This window comes from Schistocerca cancellata, chromosome 3, assembly GCF_023864275.1.
Source record: "Schistocerca cancellata isolate TAMUIC-IGC-003103 chromosome 3, iqSchCanc2.1, whole genome shotgun sequence".
NCBI classification, from domain to species: Eukaryota; Metazoa; Arthropoda; class Insecta; order Orthoptera; family Acrididae; genus Schistocerca; species Schistocerca cancellata.
The window spans coordinates 230,386,593-230,409,151 of NC_064628.1; the positions used below are offsets into that span (position 1 = coordinate 230,386,593).

The window sequence follows — 22,559 nt, forward strand, 5'->3', positions numbered from 1 at the left end:
TATTTGTTTGTTTATTATATTTCCCAAACTAGTTTCAGTAACCAAATATCACCATTGTTAGTGTTTTTGTTTTTTTTTCTTTTCTTTTCTTTTCTTTTTTAATCCAAAACATGCAGAAAAATAGCATAGTTATACAAACACAGTAACACATTATTACATTTTTACTGTTCATTTTTTGAAATATAGTTTTCTATGGATACTTTCACACTACTTTATTTATTATATGTTATGGCACATTTCTAACAATTATTCTCGCTGTTTGTGGCATATTTCCTGTGCTTTTTTCTGTTGCCATTTTTTCTCAGCGTACATCATGTCATCTGCAACTGTTATGAGCACCTGTTAGTAAACGGATACTAAAAAAGGTGAACTTAGTATGTCAGCAATATACACTTGGGGTTGCAGTTGCGAAACTAGTTTGGGAAAATAAGTAAGCAAACAAATAACAAGGTTTTTTGCATCAAGACAATCTCAATTTCTGATATTGTTGTTTTTCCATGCAAACATGGACCAAATGAAAGAGTTCGAAGATAAAGCTGAAATGTTTAACTTCATTCTCAAATGTTCCTTTACAAAGGAAAACAGGAGAATTGCCCCAGTTTAATCATCATACCACTGAAAAGATGAATGTAATAGATATTTGTGTCATTGGCATTGAGAAACAACTGAAATTTAAAAAAGCTCTAGGGCCCAATGGAATATATGCCAGATTCTATATTGTGTTTGTGGTTGAGTTAGCCTCCTTGTAACTATAATCTATCATAGATCCTTGGAATAGAAAACCGTTCCCTGTAGTTGGAAGAAAGTAAAGGTCACTCCCATTTACAAGAGGGGATAGTAGAAGTGATCCACAAAACTACTGTCCAATATCCTTGACATAGATTTGTTGTACAATCTTAGAACATATTCTGAGCTCACTTAATGAGGTATTTTGAAGAAAATGACCCCCAATACGAACTTGTGCTCCATCTGCATCAATCTCTTTGTGATCTGAACATTAAGCCCTGACTTACTTTCCTTTTTTCCTTTGGAATGCAAAAGGATATAAACACACAACTGACAACATCCAGACAGTTGATCTTTCTAAGAAAACAACTATAGTTATAGTAACATTGCTCAAACTGCCTGCCAGAGGATTTCATGTGACTTTTTATATGGAAAGATAAAACTTTTGTGGGCTTGTCTGCGTGTTACATATAAAAGGATCTTCAGAGGATAGTAGTACCTTAAAATAAGAGGTTAACAGAAATAATTTAAATACTGCTCTTGGGAAACGAACAGTAAAAGAGCTGGGCAGTACACAAAGCTTCAGTAATTATGTTCCTCAAGTGTAAACAGGAAAATGGAATAGTACCACTTGTATCTAACTGGATTTCTTTTAAAAAGTTGTAATTATAGTCATGTAGCCCTGTCTCTCTTAAATAAGTATAACAGTGAATGATTATTTTTGAAGAGTCATTTATTGTCTTTTTTTTATCATCTTCAAAATAAATTAGTTATGTTAATGACGCATACGTATTTGTAATTGTATGTTTCATCATTTAGGTATTATGTGAATGGTAGAACTGCAAAGCTGAGCGACTTTCTTAACACAAGTGTGCTAGATCAACTTGAGGATGAAATCAATGTAATGAAATTGGCTGTACATACTGTGGACAATAGTTTACCACTATGGTTAAGTAAGTAAACCAGACAGCATACTTTTACAAATTAGTTATATTGATACATTGGATAAAAAAGTTTGCTGCTGCTGTAAGTCTAAAGGGGAAATAAACACTTTTCACTTGGCAGGAGAAAGTGCAGTCTGTCACCAGAGATCACAGGTGTACTATAATAGTATTTTGTTACAGGGATTTCTGGAACGTAATCTCTCTTTCTAAGCATCTAAGACAAATAACTTACAGATAACTGAGATACAGCACAAAAATAATGAATTAATTAGATAGGTACTGAAGAAAAATGTGATACTAAAATAATAAACTCATATGAGCCACTTAAAAAGTGGGAGCTTTAAAATATCCTATTTTTGAGAATGGTATTATAGCTCTCCAGTACAATCAGAGAAGTACAGGAGATTTTAATACAATCAAAATATTTGAGGACTGAGAAATAAAATTAATGAATTAACTATCTGCATAGATGAATTAGTCTTCAAACCCAGCTGACATAATCTGCCTCTCTGAACATCATGTGACCACTGGTATACAACTTCTAAGTGTTACAGGGTTTAGGTTAGCATCTCACTTTTGTAGAGCAGACATGGAGAAAGGAGTTGCCACATTCATCAGGAACTGTCATAAATTTAAGAACATAGACATTCATAAATTTTGCCTAGAACAGCATATGGAAGCATGTGCAACAGAATTAGAATTTCACAAAAAATCCTTCATAATATTAAGTGTATATCGAGCACCTGCTGGTAACTTTAATCTGTTTGTAAACCACCTTGAAGCTGTACTGGCCCATTTAACAACCAAAAACAAAGAAATAGTGGTTGCTGGTGATTTCGATGTAGATTTCCTTAAAGACGCTCCCAATAAGAACTTATTTGAGTTAGTAACACTATCATTCAACTAAATTCCCTCTGTAAAGTTCCCCACTAGGATAGTCACTTGCTCACAAACAGCCATTGATAATATCTTTATAGAAAAGTCCAATGAACAAAATTATATTACAAAACCAATAGTCAATGGCCTCTCAGACCATGACATGCAGTTCCTTCTGTTAAATGTTAATACTGAACAGGATATAAAATCTGTTAAATCTGAGCTCAAGAGGGTAATCAGTAAGCCAAAAATTGATTATTTTAGGACACTCCTCAGAGACATTCACTGGACTGATGTTTACAGTGCTCATGGCATTAATGAGAATTATAATACTTTTGCTAAAAAAGTGCTTACCTTATTCGAACACCGCTTTCCCCCAAAACTTACCAAGGTTAGAGCAAAGTCTACAAAGAAGCCGTGGATTACTCGAGGAATAGGGGTATCTTGTAAAACAAAAAGAAAATTGTATCTGTCAATCCGAAACATTTCCAATGTTGATGATATAGCACATTATAAGAAACACTGCAAAATATTAAAGACTGTAATACAGATGTCAAAGCAAATATATTACAAGGAAAAGATAGTCATATCAGATAACAAAATAAAGACAATACTGGATATAGTGAAGGAGGAGACCGGTAGAACCAGACGTGAAGAGGAACAAATAGCATTAAGAGTAAATGATACATTGGTGACAGATGTGTAAAGTGCTGCAGAACTTTTTAACAAACATTTTATAACTGTTACTGAAAAGATGGGGTTGTCAGGTTCGGTAGATGCTGCTATGGATTACCTTCGACCAGACATTTCAAGTAACTTCCATAATATGAATTTGACCCTCACTACCCCAGCAAAAATAATGTCCATCATAAAATCTTTAAAATCAAAAACATCTAGTGGGTACGATGAAATATCAACAAAGTTAATTAAAGAATGTGATTCTGAGCTAAGTAACATATTAAGCTATCTGTGTAAGCAGTTGTTTATCAGTGGAATATGTCCTGAATGGTTGAAATATGTTAAGGTTAAGCCACTGTTTAAGAAGGGAGATAAAGAAATAGCATCAAATTTCCGTCCAATTTCACTGTTGCCAGCATTCTCAAAAATTTTCGAAAAAGTAATGTACAGTCGTCTTTATAACCATCTTATCTCAAATAACATGCTGTCAAACACACAGTTTGGATTTCTAAAAGGTTCTGATATTGAGAAGGCTATCTACACTTACAGTGAAAATGTGCTTAATTCATTAGACAAAAAATTGCAGGCAACTGGTATATTTTGTGATCTGTCAAGGGCATTTGACTGTGTTAATCACAATATCCCTTTAAGTAAACTAGAATAATATAGTGTAACAGGAAATGCTGCAAAATGGTTCAAATCGTATATCTCTGGCAGGAAACAAAGGGTGTTATTAGGAAAGAAACATGTATCAAGCTATCAGGCATCATCCAACTGGGAACTAATTACATGTGGGGTCCCACGAGGTTCCATTTTGGGGCCCTTACTTTTTCTTGTGTATATCAATGATCTTTCATCTGTAACATTACCAGATGCCAAGTTTGTTTTGTTTGCCGATGATACAAACATTGCAATAAATAGCAAATCAAGTGTAGTCTTAGAAACATCAGCCAATAAAATATTTGTGGACATTAATCACTGGTTGCTAGCCAATTCTTTGTCACTAAACTTTGAAAAAACACACTACATGCAGTTCAGAACTTGTAAGGGGTGTCCCAAGAGTATATGTCTAACATAAAATGACAAGAAGATAGAAGAAGTGGACAGTGTTAAATTCTTGGGATTACAGCTTGATAATAAATTCAACTGGGAGGAGCACACCACAGAACTGCTGAAGCGTCTTAACAAATCTCTGTTTGCAATGCGAATTTTGTCAGACATAGGGAATATAAAAATGAAAAAGCTGCCATACTATGCTTACTTTCATTCCATAATGTCATATGGGATTATTTTTTGGGGTAATTCATCAAGCCAAGCTAAAGTTTTTCGGGCACAAAATGTGCAGTAAGAGTTATATGTGGTGCGAACTCAAGAACATCGTGCAGAAGCCTGTTTAGGGAACTAGGGATACTAACTACTGCTTCCCAATATATTTATTCCTTAATGAAATTTGTCATTAAAAATATATCACTTTTTCAAACCAACAGCTCAATTCATGGAATCAATACTAGAAATAAGAATAATCTTCACAAGGATTTAAAGTCACTTAGTCTTGTACAAAAAGGTGTGCATTATTCAGGAACACACATTTTCAATAACTTGCCAGCAGCCATAAAAAGCTTAACAACCAATGAAATTCAGTTTAAGAGAAGCCTAAAGGATTTATTGGTGGCCAACTCCTTCTACTCCATTGATGAATTTCTTAGTAAAACCAACTGATTTGTATATATGTACAACATAACTTCTGCACAATTTCAGTGCAGTAATGTGTTCATTGAAAATTTGTGTGTGTGTGTGTGTGTGTGTGTGTGTGTGTGTAAGTATAATCTAACTTCTGCACCATTTCAGTGCAGTAATGTGTTCATTGTAAATAAGTATTACAGTAGTTGTATTACATGTTTATTACCTTATAAATAAATAAAAAACTTTTTTATTTTAAATTCAGAGCATTAGTATTTGTAAAATGGCTCTTAGTGTTCATTAAAAAATGATGATCATTCCACTTGGGACCTGTGGAATGGTACATTAGCTTATTTGTTTTAGTTGTAAATATTTGTCATGTATTGTTGTTTTTCTGACATGTTCCACATCCTGGAAGACCTCCTCACTACGGATCAATTGGAATGAAAGTAAATCTAATCTAATCTAATCAAATGTACAAGTGTGGCAATTAAAAATGAAACCATATGCTCCATAGCCTTGAGACTTTCAGGGTTGGAAAGGGTCACTGGAATTAATTATACACTTTACCATGACATTGTCATGATGCAGTTTAATTCACCTTTTATTACTGGTTTTGTTTTATTTAGTTTTTTGTTTGGTGATCCACATTGTGACTTCATCACTAATAAGTGTCTATTTTACAAGTTTATTGTGGTTACATTCTGCAGTATTGTGTAAACAGTAGTTATCAATTTCATATTAAGGTACCTTCAGCATAGGTTCTGTTGTAGAAAAAGAAAAATATTTAAATTATTTACAACAGTAAATAAACAGTCACCCACATATGAATCTGGGAATGTATCTGAGTGTTACAGGTACATGGATGTTATATATTGTATTCCTCGAACTCTTCTACAGTGTAAAGTGATCTTTGCAATAGGAACTGCATTAACTTGAAGAGCTCACCATCCACTAAACATTAATTTGTGAATGGAGGTTGATAAAAATCTTTATCACTCAAATGGACCCTCTTCTGTGTCGTACTAAGGTTTGTATGCTCTCAGTAGATGTCATCTTTTCTTCTAGTGTCATGACTATGATACAGACTACTAGGTCTGAAAGGGGCCTTTTTCCTTTGTGAAACACACAGGGGAGAATATATGTTGCACACTGGATGAGGAGGATTTTAAGTTCATTAAAAAAATTCATGGCTCTTTTCTGTACATATAACACTTTTCTCGCCAGTGGTTGGTTGTCTCAAAATGTGGTTCCATGTGCCATAATGGCATGAGAATAATCACCCTAAATTTATTTAATAATTACCATGTTTCTATAAGAGCTAACAATGCATAAAACCAAAGGTGCAGAACACAATCTTTTGCACAGATCCAGGATATCATTTGACCAGTCTAGTTTGTATCAGTATTAAGCCCAAGTATTTTGAAGTATCCACCATATCTATCTGCTTGTCACCTAGTTCTTCACTATTTCTTCATATTTACAGCTTTTCTTCTTGTCTATCTTTTCTTCCTGGCCTTATCTCGTAACATCATGAGGTCAGCATCTTAATCTGTATGTGGTAGTGTAAGGGGCAGAAGATGGCTGAATGGCCTTCCTATCACCACCACCACCCTCCATGGAATGAAATATGTGTATTCCTGCTGCCTGCAACTAGTATTATTCCATGTAAAAGTGTGAGAACATTTTCAAAATGTTTGTGCATGGCTGCCAGCCCAGTATTTACATTGTCAGATGTCAGAAATGGTCTAAAAAACACAACCAGTCTGGCCAGCACACCAGCCTTCATTGTTAATCAACTGGGTCGATTTGATTAGGGTCAGCTGCACCTCCTGAATCCCAGAAGCAGTGGCAATCCAGGTTGGTCATCTTTGGAGGTTGTGTGAAACTGAATAAAGCTTGTTTTACTGTCATTAGCAGAAAGACTATTTATGTTGTACCATTTCACTATACCAAATTCAATGGGGAATGTTTGGTAGATCTGTATAGGACTTTTGGGTTGGTCATGAAGTCTACAGCCTTCAAACACCTGCCAAGGAAGCAGAAGACTTGCATTTCACCTAACAACAACTTGGATGAATTCCAGATAGAGCATGTGGCCATTTCAAGAAAACAGCAAAAAGAAATACAAGATCTGAATGTGTTAAGAAGTGCCAGTCTGGACTCAGAAAACTACCTCTCAAAGATCAAAATGATACTCCAGCCTAGAAACACTAGAGTACATAGAACCTCCAAGATGGTAAGATTTGACGTAGAGTGACTTAATAACAGACAATAAGTAAGCCAGTGACTGAACAGAACAGATTTCAACAGCGAGGACCAACTGAAGGAGACTCTTGTGTAGACTGCCAATGAACCCACCCTCCTCACGACAAGACGGAAGCATCCATGGTGGAGTGAAAACTATGACAATGCAATAGCCCAAAGACACTCACTCTGAGGGAAGTGCAATTATAAGGAAACCAAGAAAAATTGGAAGGACTTTTTGGAACAAAGAAGGCTTACAACTAAGATAATTTGAGGAACCAAGTGGACCTTCACACAAAACCAACAAACCCAAATCGAAGAGAGCTTTGCTAAGAATAACTCCAGAGATTCCAACAGAACCTCCAAGCAGACACTCAGAAAATACAGTCTGCCAAGCCACCACTTCAGAGACTCGCAGGGCAAACTGGTTTTTGATGACAAGGATAATTGCAACTCTTAGCTCAGTACTTTAAAAACCTACTCAGCTGTGATCCACCCAGCGAAGACTTCAACTACAGACAAACCACACCAAACCAGGACTCTCTGCCTCCTTCCTGGACAAATCATTCAACTTCTAAAGAATAATAAGGCAGCTGGAGAGGACTCTATCGTTGCTGAACTTTGGAAATGTGCTGGAAACGATGCCATGACAAACTCACTGAGATGATTTAGAACATCTGGGAAATAGAGAAATTACCACCTGATTGGAACATGGCTCTGATCCATCAGCTTCACAAACAGAGAGTTTTTACTGATCTGAACAACTACCGTGGATGTTCTCTTATTCCGGTAACATAAAAGATCCTCTCCAGGGCATTACTAACAAGGGCAGAAGATAACTGGTTAGTCAACTGGGAGAATATCAGGGAGGTTTCAGGAAGACCTGATCCTATGCTGAACAGAACCTCTACCTTAAAACTGTACTGGCATATTCCAAGAAGAGAAACTGCGAAGTGGTCATCACCTTTGTTGATTTCAGAAAGGCCTACAACTCTGTTGATAGAGAAATACTTTACAAAATACTCCAGGAACTAGGACTAGACAACGAAACCCACAGACTCATTCTAGAAACCTGGACCAACACCCATTCTAAGGTCAAATTTAGAGGTGAGATCTTAGAAAGCTTCGAGATAAAAACTGGAGTGAGACAAGGGGATGGACTCTCCCCACTTCTCTTCAACTGTGTCCTTGACAAGGTAGTAAGAGAATGGTGCACCAGGAACTGGCCAATTTAGGTGTTCAAAGTGGTGTCTACCTGGGCCATAAGAACAAAGGGCTGATTGTAGATTGCCTGGCTTTTGCAGATGGCATGCCACTGATTGCTGATTCTCTTGAAATGGCAACAATGCAGGTAAACTGCCTCAGAAAACAGGCAGCCAAAGTGAGTCTTCAAGTGTCACTGGAGAAAACAGAGTTCTTCACCAACATCAAAGAAGCTCTCAGAGAGATGTTACTAGACCAGGGAAACACCAAAAGGACTGAGAAGTTGAAGTATCTTGCCGAGTGGATTGAACCCAAATTATCAGAAGCAGCATCATCATCCATGAGAGTCAAAGAGTTGGAACTAGCCTGTTGACTGACTATGAACCCCTACAACAAAAAATGCCTGTCACACAACCTGAAACTTAAGTACTACACATCAATCATACGGCCAGAAGCCCTGTATACCATGGATTGTCTTCCATGAACAGGAGAGGTCTGATGGAGAAATTGGAAGTCAGACAGAGGAGAATCCTCAGGAAGATCCTAGGGCTGGAAGAAGAAGATGGGGAATTCAGAAGTCGACTTTACTCAGAGCTCTACGAACGTGGAGAGAGGCGCTTTGACTGTGCAAGGTAAAGAAGGGTAGCTTTCTATAGCCATGTTGCAAGATTGCCATCAAACAGATTGACCAACTGTCTGTTCACCTTATGGCAAAACAAGAAGATTCACACCACTTGGCTGACAGAAACTGAAAAGGACATTAAAGAACCGAGAATAACTGATCTCCAGAGCAGACAGTCTGTGAGATGTACCCTTAAGGAAGTCCGAGGATGTCAGGAAAAGCCCTGAAGGAAAGGTACCCCTGGACAGAAGAAAGGAAGGAGTTACATCTGCAGAGGATGTAACAGTACTGGGCAAAGATCAAAGCCCAACAGTTGAACGAGGGGGGTCCAAAGTAGGCTTATTCGAAACAAGAAGAAGAAGAAGAAATTCACTATACCATTGGAATCCTCATTATCTGACACCGCAAGTTTGTCTTGTGAATTACCAATAAGTGCCATAGTGCCATCAGCAAAGATGGTAAATTTACAATATTTTAGATTAGGAGGTGGAGCATTAATAAAAACATTAAAAAAAGTAGGGATCCCAGAACTGAGCCCTGAGGGACTACACATGTGATGGTATCCCACTATAATGATGCTGAGACACCTTTGCGACTATTCAATACAGCTTTCTTCCAGTCGGAGCTGCTGGAGATGATGGTCATATGTGCCTGAAGTGTGCTCGCTTGTGTGAATGGAAGTCTGTGTGTTTCCTTTTCTGATGAAGACTTTTGCCAAAAGCTCATGTGCGAGTGTCTTTTTATTGTACCTGTCTGCAACTTAGTGTTGTCTTTACAGTAAGAAGCAGTCTATCTTTTCCTTGTGTTGTAAATACAGCTTTCTCTTAGAAAGATATGAATCAAGTCACTTCCCTGCTGCATCACTTACATGTGGTATGTGTAATAGTATTTGGTGACTGACACAAACAAATACATTTTTAGTTCAGAAAAAAATCCAGATGCAAATATTTCATAAACTGACTTTTGCTGATGTTGTTATGGTCACTAAGGTGCTTAACAATCCTGGCGTGATGCTGTTTCTCTAATATCTTGGAAAAACTTGAGTAGTGAGATTGGCTGGTAGCAGTATCTGCCTTATTTTCCTTCTTGCACTGTGGTTTTGCAACTGTATACTTAAACTTTTTGGGAACTATTCCCTGCTTAAGAGATTCACTGAAAATATGGAGAGAAATTTAATTTATAGGGCTGCAGCAGTATTTTAATATTGTACTATATATTTTGCCAACTTTAGAAGAGCTTTTACCTTTCAGAGAGTTAATGATGCTTCCCATTTCCTGTTTAGTAACTGTTGTTACTTTGATCTGTTGTACTGTTAGGTACACTGGGTTTCAGACAATTCGTGGCTTGAGTTATGGTATCTTGTAATACTGTTGGTTTTGTTACTGTTAGAAAGTTTAACGTAATTGGATAAATAAAAAATCTACTCACCAAGTGACAGCCAGAGAAAATACATATAAAGGTCATGGAAATGTGTGAGCTCTCAGAGCCAGTGGCTCCATCATCTGGCAGAAGGCTTGAAGGGAAAGGAAGAGGGATGAAGGAGAAAGACTGGCATGGGTTAGGAAATGGGGAGAGTTCTGGAAAAATCACCCAGAGCCCCAGATCATGGGAGATTTACCAGATGAGACGAGATGAGAAGGAAAGACTGTTGGTGCCTGCACTGGATGAGGTTTGAAAACCTGAGAACTTAAAGGTGAAAGATGGGATAATAAACAAGACAGAGATTACTGATAGAACATCATGCAAGATTTAATAAGAGTATAAAAGAATGTGAATTTTACAAGGTAGACAGAGGCGTGAAGAATAGCCACATCGTGTGACGCTTGTGTGCTTTATTTCTCCGTTGATGGTTCTCGGTGTCGAGGTACTGCACTGTGATACTGGCTGAAAAAATAGGGGGTGCAAGTGCAGTCCTGACTACTGTGAATGATGTAGTCTATAGGTGCACAGTTGCAATTCATAGTTTTTTACTTTCACTGTTCACAACCCCCCAATATTACACAGTTATATGGCCAGAGCACTATTGGTTAAGTTTCAATAAGCCTCATTAATAGTTTGCTGGCAAACATCCTCATACTGCTACAATAGGTTACTGTTGAACATCAACGAACAGTAAATGCCTAACCACACAGTTCAGTTATTGTAGAATGATACAGTATGTATTGAACAGTCACTATCATTGTTTTAATACGATAGCCTAATTGTGTTCCACTTATTTCACAGTTAATTTGATGCATTGTTGTTGTCCTAATCAACAGTTTTTTCTGTCTGAAACTCAGCCGTGGACTGACAGTCTTGGGAGCAAAAATCAGGCCCTTATATATCCTCACAATAATCGGTGCTGAAACTGCACATTGTTCGATGTTTAATTTACAGAAATTACAATTAAAACTTACTTCGTTCAGTTAACTTACATAGAAAACTTCCTTCTGTCTAACAGTTTCTTCTACTACATGGGTTAAGCCATATTATTTGTTTGAATCATGAAGGTAACAAATATAATTGCACAAACAATGCTTTTGATGAAACTGAAAGTTACCTTTGAGTTAATTGAGGGCTGGCTTTGCTAACACATTTTTGAATAGAGCCAAACAGATCCTTTAAAATTACTAGTGTTTCGTCTTCCAAATGTTTATAATTAGTACAGAATTTATATTTGTTTATAAGTCAACAACAGAATTTAAGTTACGAAACAATTACTGATTTCATCCTATAGTGAAGTATTAACTAGGAATAGTCAAAATAAATTATAAAATCAATTACATACATAAACTAAGCACAAAATTAGATCTGGTGTTATATTCATTAAAACTGAGGGCCAACCTTTCTTTTTTTATGAAAATGCAAATTATACTCACATATGTTTATGGTAATTAGTCAGAAATGAAAAAGTGAATTTTAAGACGGCAGATGGCAAAACAAGAGGTGAAGTAAAAATACCCCAGCTTGCTTCATCACAATTGGAAAACAAAAGATATAGAAAAATAAAAGGGGAGTGAAGAAAAAGAATAGTTAGTGAAAACAATTGCTGAGACAACAGAAATTAATATAAATTTAGGCTTGGTGGTAGGCGAAGAACAGTCATATGTTGTAACAAAGTTTCCACCATAGGAGATTTGACAAACTGGCACCAGGAGGGAGAATCCAGATGGCATGTGTGGGGGAACAGGCACCGAGGTCTTGATGTTGTAGAGCATGCTGTGCAACAGAATATTGTCTTATGCCAATTCATCGTAATTGATAACTTTGTGGTAGCAATATAGGAGGTCGAACATTGTTTGCAAAGAGGTGGTGCATGACATGCATCATTTCACATGTTGCTCTCTCTCTCTTTGAAAATACGTGTTTTGCCAGTTAGTGTTGGTATAAGTGGTGGTAGGAGGGTGCATCGGACAAGTCTTACTGCAGGGACATTCACAGGGGTAGGAGCCATAAGGTACAGAAATGAGTGTGAGAGGAACATAGGGCCTGACCAGGTCATTGAGCAGATTTGGGTAGGGGGAGGTCATAGAAAGCTATTCTAGGAGTGATGGGCAGAATATTAGACAGAATGGGCCTTGTTGCAGAGCATGAAGCCCCATCAGAGTGGCTGGGCTATACAATAGGAAACAATTACAACAAAAAATAAGGAAGTTTTGAGAAAAAGGTATGAAAACAGAAAGGGGAAACCACTGGAGAAAATGAAATCTTCTGTATCTGGGAAATAAAATATTACAAGAAATGGCAATAACTTTCAATCAGTGTGTTTTGCCAAAAAACAAATGTGCAAAAAGTCAGCAAATCATGTAGAAGCAAGGTAAATTTTGAGAAGGGTACAAAAGTGGCATCAGATTCACAGATAAATCAGTGAAAGATGATCAGGAGAAGATCCTGTGGTGTATAGTGAACTGTAAACGAAGTGGTACACAAAAAATCATAAATAACTGTGGACCTATGTACGTGCACAAAAAGTTGTACTAGAAAATATATAGGTTCAAGATGTTCATTAATAATAGGTGATATAGCTAAATTAACAAACAAACTAGCACAAAATGTTGAAAACAGACAGCATCTTGGGCAAGGTAGATGAAAATTCAGACTGAAAGAGTGGCTACATAAGGAGGAATGATGGCATATGTATGATGTCTGCCAACCTCCAAAGCACCACACTTCTTTCCTTCTACAAAATTCTGCAGTTATCTGTTCCTCATGTTTCCTTGGATGGTTATCATCCACCAAGCAAACTACAAACTGCAACAACAGTTCATACCCCACCTTTAAAAGCTATCCTACCTTCTCCTAAACTATGTCGACATTGGTGTTTCCATCAGTGTCCCACTCCCGCTCCATAAACAGTCACATCATCAATGACAACTACCCTCCTACAAACTGAGTTTGACCAACCTCCTTAACATCCCACAGCCTCCACCACTGCTTCCCAGAGCAATATCAACTCATGATCAAGAACCAGCCACATCAGTACAGTGTTCCCAATCTCTCATCTAAGGCCCTCTCTTCAACTGAATTATCTGTATTATCCCTAAGCCTTCATTTAATCATGCTGCTTTGGTTAAGGACATAATTTCCTTCACACATAGTGTCAACTGGAAGTATCCCTTTGCAGTTCAATCTCAAAACCTTTCCTACAGCAAACCAGATAAAGAACTCCTCTGCCTTGAAAGTTCTGACCATGATCCCAACTTGATCCACCATTACTACCTCAAAAGTTCTGACCACAATCCCTACTTGACCCACCATTACTACCTCAAAAGTTCTGACCACAATCCCAACTTGACCCACCATTACTACCTCAAAAGTTCTGACCACAATCCCAACTTGACCCCCACTATTACCTCAAAATCACCCGTAAGAAGCATTCCAAGAATTCCTAATATCCAGCATTGCTTAACCATCCATTCTCAGGTCTCTACAACATGACCATAACCTGTCCTCTGCGTAATTCCGGGCTCTTTGTTCCCTAAAAACTGATGACTCTTTCGTTATCCTCCTGGCAGAAAAGGGATCTATCACTGTGGTACTTGACTGATGGGAGTATGTAAGTGAGGGTCTGTGTGACCTTTCTGACACTATTACACACAGCATGTGCCATCAAGTCCCATCCCTCTGTTACAAACTGACCTACACTCCCTCCTTAAAATCTTAAGCCCCTCACAAAGAGTAACACCTGAAGCCATAGAAATTCTTACCCCACCCAAACCACACACTCTCGCCTTTTACCTTCTTCCTAAGATCCCCAAATCCAATCATCCTGCCCATCCCATAGTTGCTGGCCTCAAAGCACCAAGTGAACATATCTATACCCTAGTTGATCAACACCTGCACCTATAATACAAAGACTCCCTTCCTACATTACAGACTCCAACCATTCCCTATATCCTCTCAAAGCTGTGACCATTAAACTCCTACTCTACCGTATCTTCCTTCGTCGTTGGCGTTGTCGTTGTTACTGTGAGACATCGTTATACCAAGATGAAAGGCGTGTCGATCTTAGAGCATGAGATATGATGACCTTAAGCCATTGACAACACACAACGGTCACACCTGATTCCAGAATAGATGCAGTAGTTAGGATCTACGAACTATCCACTCTTGACCAGGTCCCCAAAACCTAACTCGTAATGAGATCCCTTCAAAGCAAATTGTCATAATGATCGTCTATAAAGGCTTCGTACAATGAGAAGAAATGTTACAGTTTATGGAATAATAACAGATACGACCAAACTGTCTTGTCTCTTCTGCTTTATTTAACATAACTTCGTTCACAGTTTCATTTCGCATTCACCACTCATTCACCGAGACCCTTTGATGAACAGTTTTGGTTGCTTGACACCAACAGTCAATGATAATGATACAGCTTTTCTCCTTTTTATAAATTGAAGCCTGCTCTCCGCGATATAATTAAAAAAAAAAAAACGGTCTCAATACCGTGTCCCTCGTGAGATGCGAATAGACTTATCTCGGAATTGACCGCCCTGTAGGTGTACTCAATTTAATGACCACACTTCGCTATCTGCGATTTCGTGTAACTGAATGTCCATTTGTTAGTCGGATTATACACTGTAACTATTTAAAATTCGCCCCTATATTTTTCACAACGCACAATTAGCACTTCTTTACTTGTTTATTTCTAAGAGTAAACTGAAAAAAAAAAAATATATATATATATATATATATATATAAAGCAAAACACCTTAATATGCCCAATTTTACCTCTTCTTATAAGATCGGCTACCTTACTCATTAATTTACTACATATTATTTCCAATAACACTAAACAGATATCGCCGTTATATTTTAATTGTATTCAAAAGCATGTGACTACTATTATGAACGAACAAATCGCGCGGCGTGCGTTTTTAACGATAACTTTACGCTATTCCAGTTCTGTTACAGCTATCTTGACTCGTAATGTTACACGGCCCCCCAGACTGTGATGTCTTGAAGAGGGTTCCAGACAGAACAGGCTTATTTTTTTTGTGTACTGTGACAGGAGAGGGTATTTGTTTCGGCGAATACACTCACCCTCAGATTCACTCAACAAGTCAGTACATACATTCTACAATATTTAAGTTGAGTTAATTGGCCTAGACAAAATGCCCTTAACCAAATTCCACATTTGTTTATAGGTTGTCTTAGAAACACTTCGCACTAATCATTCATATTCACACCACATTTTTTTTTTTTTTCTTGGATGAAGCCCTCAGTTCTTCAACCGACTGTGCAAGGCAGGGATCACAGCTGGGTTCGACGCTTGGCATCCTAGGCCAAAACCCTTATCAGGCCACTTGTTTAACCAGAGAGGATTTGGTCCTTTTCTTTTCCTCTTAATTCCACTTTTAAATCATCCATCCTCGCTGTTCGGTGAGAGGACAAATCGTATTTCAGCGTCGTCATTGTTGCTGATACCAAGAAGGTATCTCATGGAAATCTTTGGTACATTCTTTAATTTTCTTTTTAAGTTAGTATAAGTACGTATTTATCCACTAGTGCTTTTATTTAGTCCACTCTGAGTGTAGTCTTGGTATCATTCAGTGTTTCTTGAATCTATATTTTGCTCATTATTGATAATACTTCTTGAGGTCTATGTGAGGGAACAAGCCCTTAATTACATCAGTATCACAATCTGCCAGAAGGTAGCTCCCTTCATGAGGTATTTTCATTATTTTATATGGACCTTTATATAAATATTGCCATTTCTTATTCAGTCTTTGTGTCTTTCAGTCTCAGTGCCTACCTCCTAGATGGATGAAGTCATGAGGGAGGAGGTAGGCACTGGATTTATTCCATACACAGGCGCACTCTCGGGGAAAATCGCCCGCATTCGAAGAAACACCAGGTCGGAACTGTGTTTTGTCCTCCAAATAAAACGCGTGCACTGGTGGGGAGCGCCAAAGATGATCTCGGTTTGAGGAAGGCCGGCGTGTACCAGATTCCGTGTCAATGTTGCAAGTCGTGTATTGGTCAGACGATGCGTACCGTCGAGGATCGATGCCGTGAACACCAGAGGCACACTCGACTGATGTATCCGAGCATGTTGGCGGTCACTGAACATTGTTTGTTGGAAAATCATGCCATGGAGTACGACCGCACGAGGATTCTGGTACAGACGTCGAGATACTGGGACAGCGTTGTTAGAGTGGCCATCGAAATTCGCACCAATGATGACCTCATAAACCGTGACTGTGGCTATAATCTTAGCAAGGCTTGGGAACCAGTGATTGGGTTAATCAAGAGTAAATCGAGCAAACGTATAGTTGTGACAACCACGGCAGACAGAGCCATCACTCCGACGTCAGCTCAGATGCCGTCGCAATCTGTTCCACCGCGCAACCGTGGCGCGGGGAGGGAGCGCGCCGCGGGCGGTGGGTATTTAAATCAGCCGCCGCCGCGACCGAACCCAGTTCCCTCTGAGCAGCCGTAGCGTACGGATCTCCGTGCCGGCACGTTCACAGGAGCTCAGTCCGTCAGTTCACCTGATGATGGGGACATGTATGATCGCCGAAATATTGTGCCCGTTGGACACTATAGACCGGCAGCACACCCGTGGATATTTTGATTAGCTTCTTAATAAGTCCAAATGTTCCTCCCAAGTTTCAGAAGCAATTAGCGAATCATCCACATATAAAATAACTTCATTCAAAAGGTCTCTGCCCAGTACGGTATCTAATGCCGATATGAAAACACCACTGCTTATTTTCAACCCAAATGGCATGACGGTAAACTGGTAACTTCGGCCCAGAAAAACGAATGCAGTATATTTTCAAGATTCTTTCGATATTCTAGTCTGCCAATATGAACTACGCATATCCAAAGAAGTTAAGAAGTGGGCACCATAAAACTTTTGTACTAACTCTTCTAGGTTTTCCGGTCGCGTTTGTACAGGTATAATGATCTTATTGATCTCTCTGGCATCCAACACCAATCTGATGTCACCATTGGGTTTAATTACCGCCACAAGAGGGTTACAATATTCGGAATCTGAGGGCTCAATAATACCCCATTCTAACATTTTATTGATTTCCTTTCTGACTACTTCTTTCTTTGAACATGGGATAGAATAGGAAGTACAACAAAAGGGTTTATGTGCATATGTCTTTATATGATATTCAAAGTCTTTTATTATACCCGGACGTTTACTAAAAATCAACTGATATGCTTCCAACAAGTAGTACAATTCGTCCCTTTAGATAACAGATAAATATTCTGATTCTAACACCTTTTCCTGCAATGACATTTTATCCATCATTTCTTCAGAACATTCAATAAGGCAGATATCATACACATTTTCATCATCAATACTGACATATTTTACCATTAGATTCATACACAATTGATTTGGAATTACTCGGCCCTTTCTCAGGGTGGCTGTCAAAACATTACCATTGGAATTAAATATACATTCACCTTTCTCTAAATTAATGGTTGCACCGATCTCACATAAAAAAGCAAACCCCAGATACATGGTACTGTCATTTTAGGAACAACCAGTAATGTACTTTCTATTTGAGCCACCTGTATTGTAACGTCGACACGTACCTGTTTCACAACTTTTTGCGCTGAACGCGCCAGACACGGTACATCCTGTGATAGGAAAATTGGGCATTTTTACCCCTCGGCTTATCTGTTTTAAACAGTCCAGCATCATGACACTAATAGTCGCTCCAGTATCAATTAATATTTCAACATCAACATTATTTATACTTGTTGGAATTACTGCCTGTAAAATTTGTCCGCATTTATTAGACACTTCAGGTTTTTCTTCAATTAATTCATTCCTTATATCCTGATCATTATTGTACCTTAATACTCTCAGTTCAAATTGATGCCTGCCTTCCTTCTCCTTTCCAGTCATCCTAGGAAGGCATTTGGTGACTGGTATTAGTTTAACGTATCTCGTTGAGTCATCAGTGGGGGTTCATGAACTTCCACAATCCGTACAGTATGATCCGAGTTACGGTATTCACCCCGTCGCACATTGGAGGCTCTTTCGCCCTTTGGTATAACTCCTTGTGCTGGATGAGGACTCGAGGCATTTGTTCCATCCTGTCGATGAACATTATGCTTCGAATTATCTTCCCAAGGTCGAATACAATTGGGTTCATCACTTGGGTACCAGTTACTCTTATTAATATCACTACAATGCACATTCACGTCACCATATCGAAGTTTACCTCTAGCACAGTAAATATCTCTTCTATATTTATTATAATCATTGTTTTTATTGCAACCATAGGACGAAGATTGTGCACGCTCCTGTGATGCGGGTTTGATCTGGTTTTCCGTATTATTATTATCATACGTTAAATCATTATTATTGTTATAATTATTCGTATTACTATGAGTGTGAGTTGACATTTGATTACTACTCATTTGTCTTGCATCTTCCATAATCATATCTATAGAGTCAATCACCAACAAGAATTGTTCTACATCGTGGTCAGGAACATTTATTAACTTTTCACGTATATTTATGGGCAACCTTCCCTTCAAAATTCTGATCACTTCCTTGTGAGAAATTGGATCACGCCAACAATGTGTCTTATTTATGTACTTTTCAAAATATTGCCTTAAAGTACTCCTTTTACTGTTAAAGTACTCAGGTTGATAAACCTCTTTTCTTAATTTCTCTTGCTTACTCGACGACCAGTATTTAGCCAAAAAAAGTTGTTCAAACTCAGCACAAGTATGGCAACTTTCACTTACTTCGGCGGCCCATAATGCGGCTTCTCCAGTAATTTTGGATACTATAAATTGAAGTTGGTCGTGTTCTGACCAGCTACGTGGAAATATTCTTTTGAAATTATTGATAAAGATTTTTGGATGCAGGTTGTTCTTTTCAGTGGAGAATGTTGGGAATTGTCTACTTTTAAAAATGCTATTCTCCACCTTTAAAGAAGACAAATATCCTCGCTGACCAAAAGAATCATCATCTTTACCAACCAAATCATCAACTTCCCAATGCAAATTTTCACCACAATTGTACTTTGTATTATCACATGTTCGGTTGTTTTTCAACCTATTCTCCGAACGTTCGTCCTCTGTCAACAAATTTTGTGATGACTTTCGTTCTAACTCCGCCAATTTATGATTGGTTTCCTTTTGCCATTTAGGTAACTCATCAACTATTTTGTCTTTTATTTTCTGAATTTCGTTAATGAAGAGCTTAATTAATTCATCATTTCTACTTAGGTGCTCATTGATATTTTCATTTGGCTGGGATCCAATAGTAGTCTTAACCTTGTCTACAATTTCATTTCCTTTTATTTCTATCGATTCAGATAGATTTTCGTCAAGTCTTTTAGTTTGATCTACTAAATACTTGTCAATCCCCTTACGAACATCGGACTCAAACTCGACTATTTGTTTTGAAAGCTCTTCTATCTGTGCGCTAGCATTAAAACAGCTGCTTTCACACTTAACCATCCTGGTGGACAGGCCATCATAACTCTTCGAAAATACCTCATATTTCTTTTCTAGGTCATGAAGTTTTCCCATTAAATTATTATATTGCCTTTCTAAGGTGTTAGAAAACTCTACATCTAGTTCTCCAAATTTCGCATTTAATTGAGTCTCCCAGTCCACCTTTAATTCTTTCTTAGTATTTTCCAGTTTATAATCAAAGGTGTTCAGTTTGCTTTCCAAAGAATCCATTTTAACTTCTAATGAACCAAATTTGGCCTCAAATTTTTCATTTAACTTTTGATTGTCCTCTTTTAATTGCTTATTATCTTTTTCTAGTGAACCAAGTCTTCCATTCATTACACCCATTTGAGTATTTATTGATACCAGCATATCAAATATTTCTTGATTAATATTTACATTTTGAGGATCAACTTGCTGATCTACTTCCGAAACCTCAAGATCTTTATGTTCTCCCACGCTGCTTATTTGAATCTCCTAACGGCTCTAAATCAATAACTGTATTATTATCTGTACTCGTCTCCTGTCCCACATTGAGCTCATGGGATGCATCATCCATACCCTCTTCACTTTCCTCTCTGTCTCTACTCATTACTCTACTCAACTGCACATTATCATGTATTCTTTTCGTTCGTTTTGACATGATTATTCACTACCAAGACATACACTTATTTTCACTATGTATTTATATATATTTATCTACCAAAATCACAAGTCTCAACTTCCTTTTTTTTAAATAATTATACAGTTATTTTAATCATACCTGGTAGTATCGCTCACTTTTAGCGATTATTGAAGAATACCTCTTTCATTGGACAGACTCACTGGCTGCTACAATATTTTCCAACTCTAGGGTTCGTGAATCCGGATGACACTCAACTCGATGCAGCAATCCTCCTCGATCGAGCCGCACGTTGTGGCACCACTTCTACCGTATCTTCCTTCGCCGTCGGCGTTCTCGTTGTTACTGTGAGACACCGTTATACCAAGATGAAAGGCGCGTCGATCTTGAGCATGAGATATGATGACCTTAAGCCATTGACAACACACAACGGTCACAGTAGCTCCTGATTCCAGAATAGCTGCAGTAGTTAGGACCTACGAACTATCCCCTCTTGACCAGGTCCCCAAAACCTAACTTGTAACAAGATCCCTTCAAAGCAAATTGTCATAATGATCGTCTATAAAGGCTTCGTACAACGAGAAGAAATGTTACAGTTTATGGAATAATAACAGATACGACCAAACTGTCTTGTCTCTTCTGCTTTATTTAACATAACCTCGTTCACAGTTTCATTTCAGATTCACCACTCATTCACCGAAACCCTTTGTTGAACAGTTTTGGTTGCTTGACACCAACAGTCAATGGTAATGATACAGCTTTTCTCCTTTTTATAAATTGAAGCCTGCTCTCCGCGATATAATTAAAAAAAAAACGGTCTCAATACCGCGTCCCTCGTGAGATGCGAATAGACTTATCTCGGAATTGACCGCCCTGTAGGTGTATTCAATTTAATGACCACACTTCGCTATCTGTGATTTCGTGTAACTGAATGTCCATTTGTTAGTCGGATTATACACTGCAGCTATTTAAAATTCGACCCTATATTTTTCACAACGCACAATTTTTAGCACTTCTTTACTTGTTTATTTCTAAGAGTAAACTGAAAAAAAGGCGCCGTATCATCGGCTTAGTCGATATAAAGCAAAACACCTTAATATGCCCAATTTTACATCTTCTTATAAGATCGGCTACCTTACTCATTAATTTACTACATATTATTTCCAATAACACTAAACAGGTATCGCCGTTATATTTTAATTGTATTCAAAAGCATATTACTACTATTATGACCAACCAAATTGTAACAAATCGCGCGGCATCCATTTTTAACGATAACTTTACGCTATTCAAGTTCCGTTACAGCTATCTTGACTCGTTATGTTACACTACCATACTCTTTACCTATCACCATTGAAGCCGCCTCCCTCTACACCAACATTCCACATGTACATCGTCTCTCTGCTGCAAAACCTTACCTCAGTCAGTGCCCACTTTATTCAAAAAACCTATGATGTCCTTCCTGCTCACCATAATCAGTTTTAAACTTATGAATAACTTCTTTATCTGTGAGGGGCAGATATGTAAACAGATCAGTGGTATGGCCATGGGAACCAGAAGTCCCCTTCCTATGCTGATCTTTTCATGGGTCACTTGGAGGGAGCTTTCCTGGGATCCATAAGCCTTGAGCCCTTGGTTGTTTTAAGAACAAGTGATATCCAGAAACTAAGGTTACAAGGCCCATAATGCTACCAGGGAATTGAGGTTTTCATAGTTGGTACCACTATTGGGTATGATAGCACACACTGAACTGAATGAGTGGTAACAGTCATCAGCAGCAGTCCAACTCTCGTTGTGGTATTGGTTAAAGAGGGTGCTCCCATTCCGTCTTCCACCAAGTGTCAAGAGCATGCTATGGTATGTTACCTGAACGCAAATGGCATGAACAACATCACAATTCATCATGAAATTGTGTCAGTGTATGTAGAGGAGGTTATAACATGACAATATGAGTACAGTATTTCACTTTTGGAAGAACGGAAATTCATGATGAAGAAAGAAGTGGACATCTATCTGTGGTGACAAATGAATTGATGCAAAA

General features: G+C 38.0%; 1 protein-coding gene across 1 annotated transcript in view; it reads left to right on the plus strand.

The window, feature by feature from the left end:
* LOC126174862 (heparanase-like) overlaps positions 1-22,559 on the plus strand; it is a 331,149-nt gene that overhangs the window by 173,168 nt on the left and 135,422 nt on the right. The window contains exon 5 of the mRNA XM_049921262.1: positions 1,546-1,679. Coding sequence (XP_049777219.1) covers positions 1,546-1,679 — 134 coding nt within the window. The remainder of the gene's footprint in view (positions 1-1,545; positions 1,680-22,559) is intronic.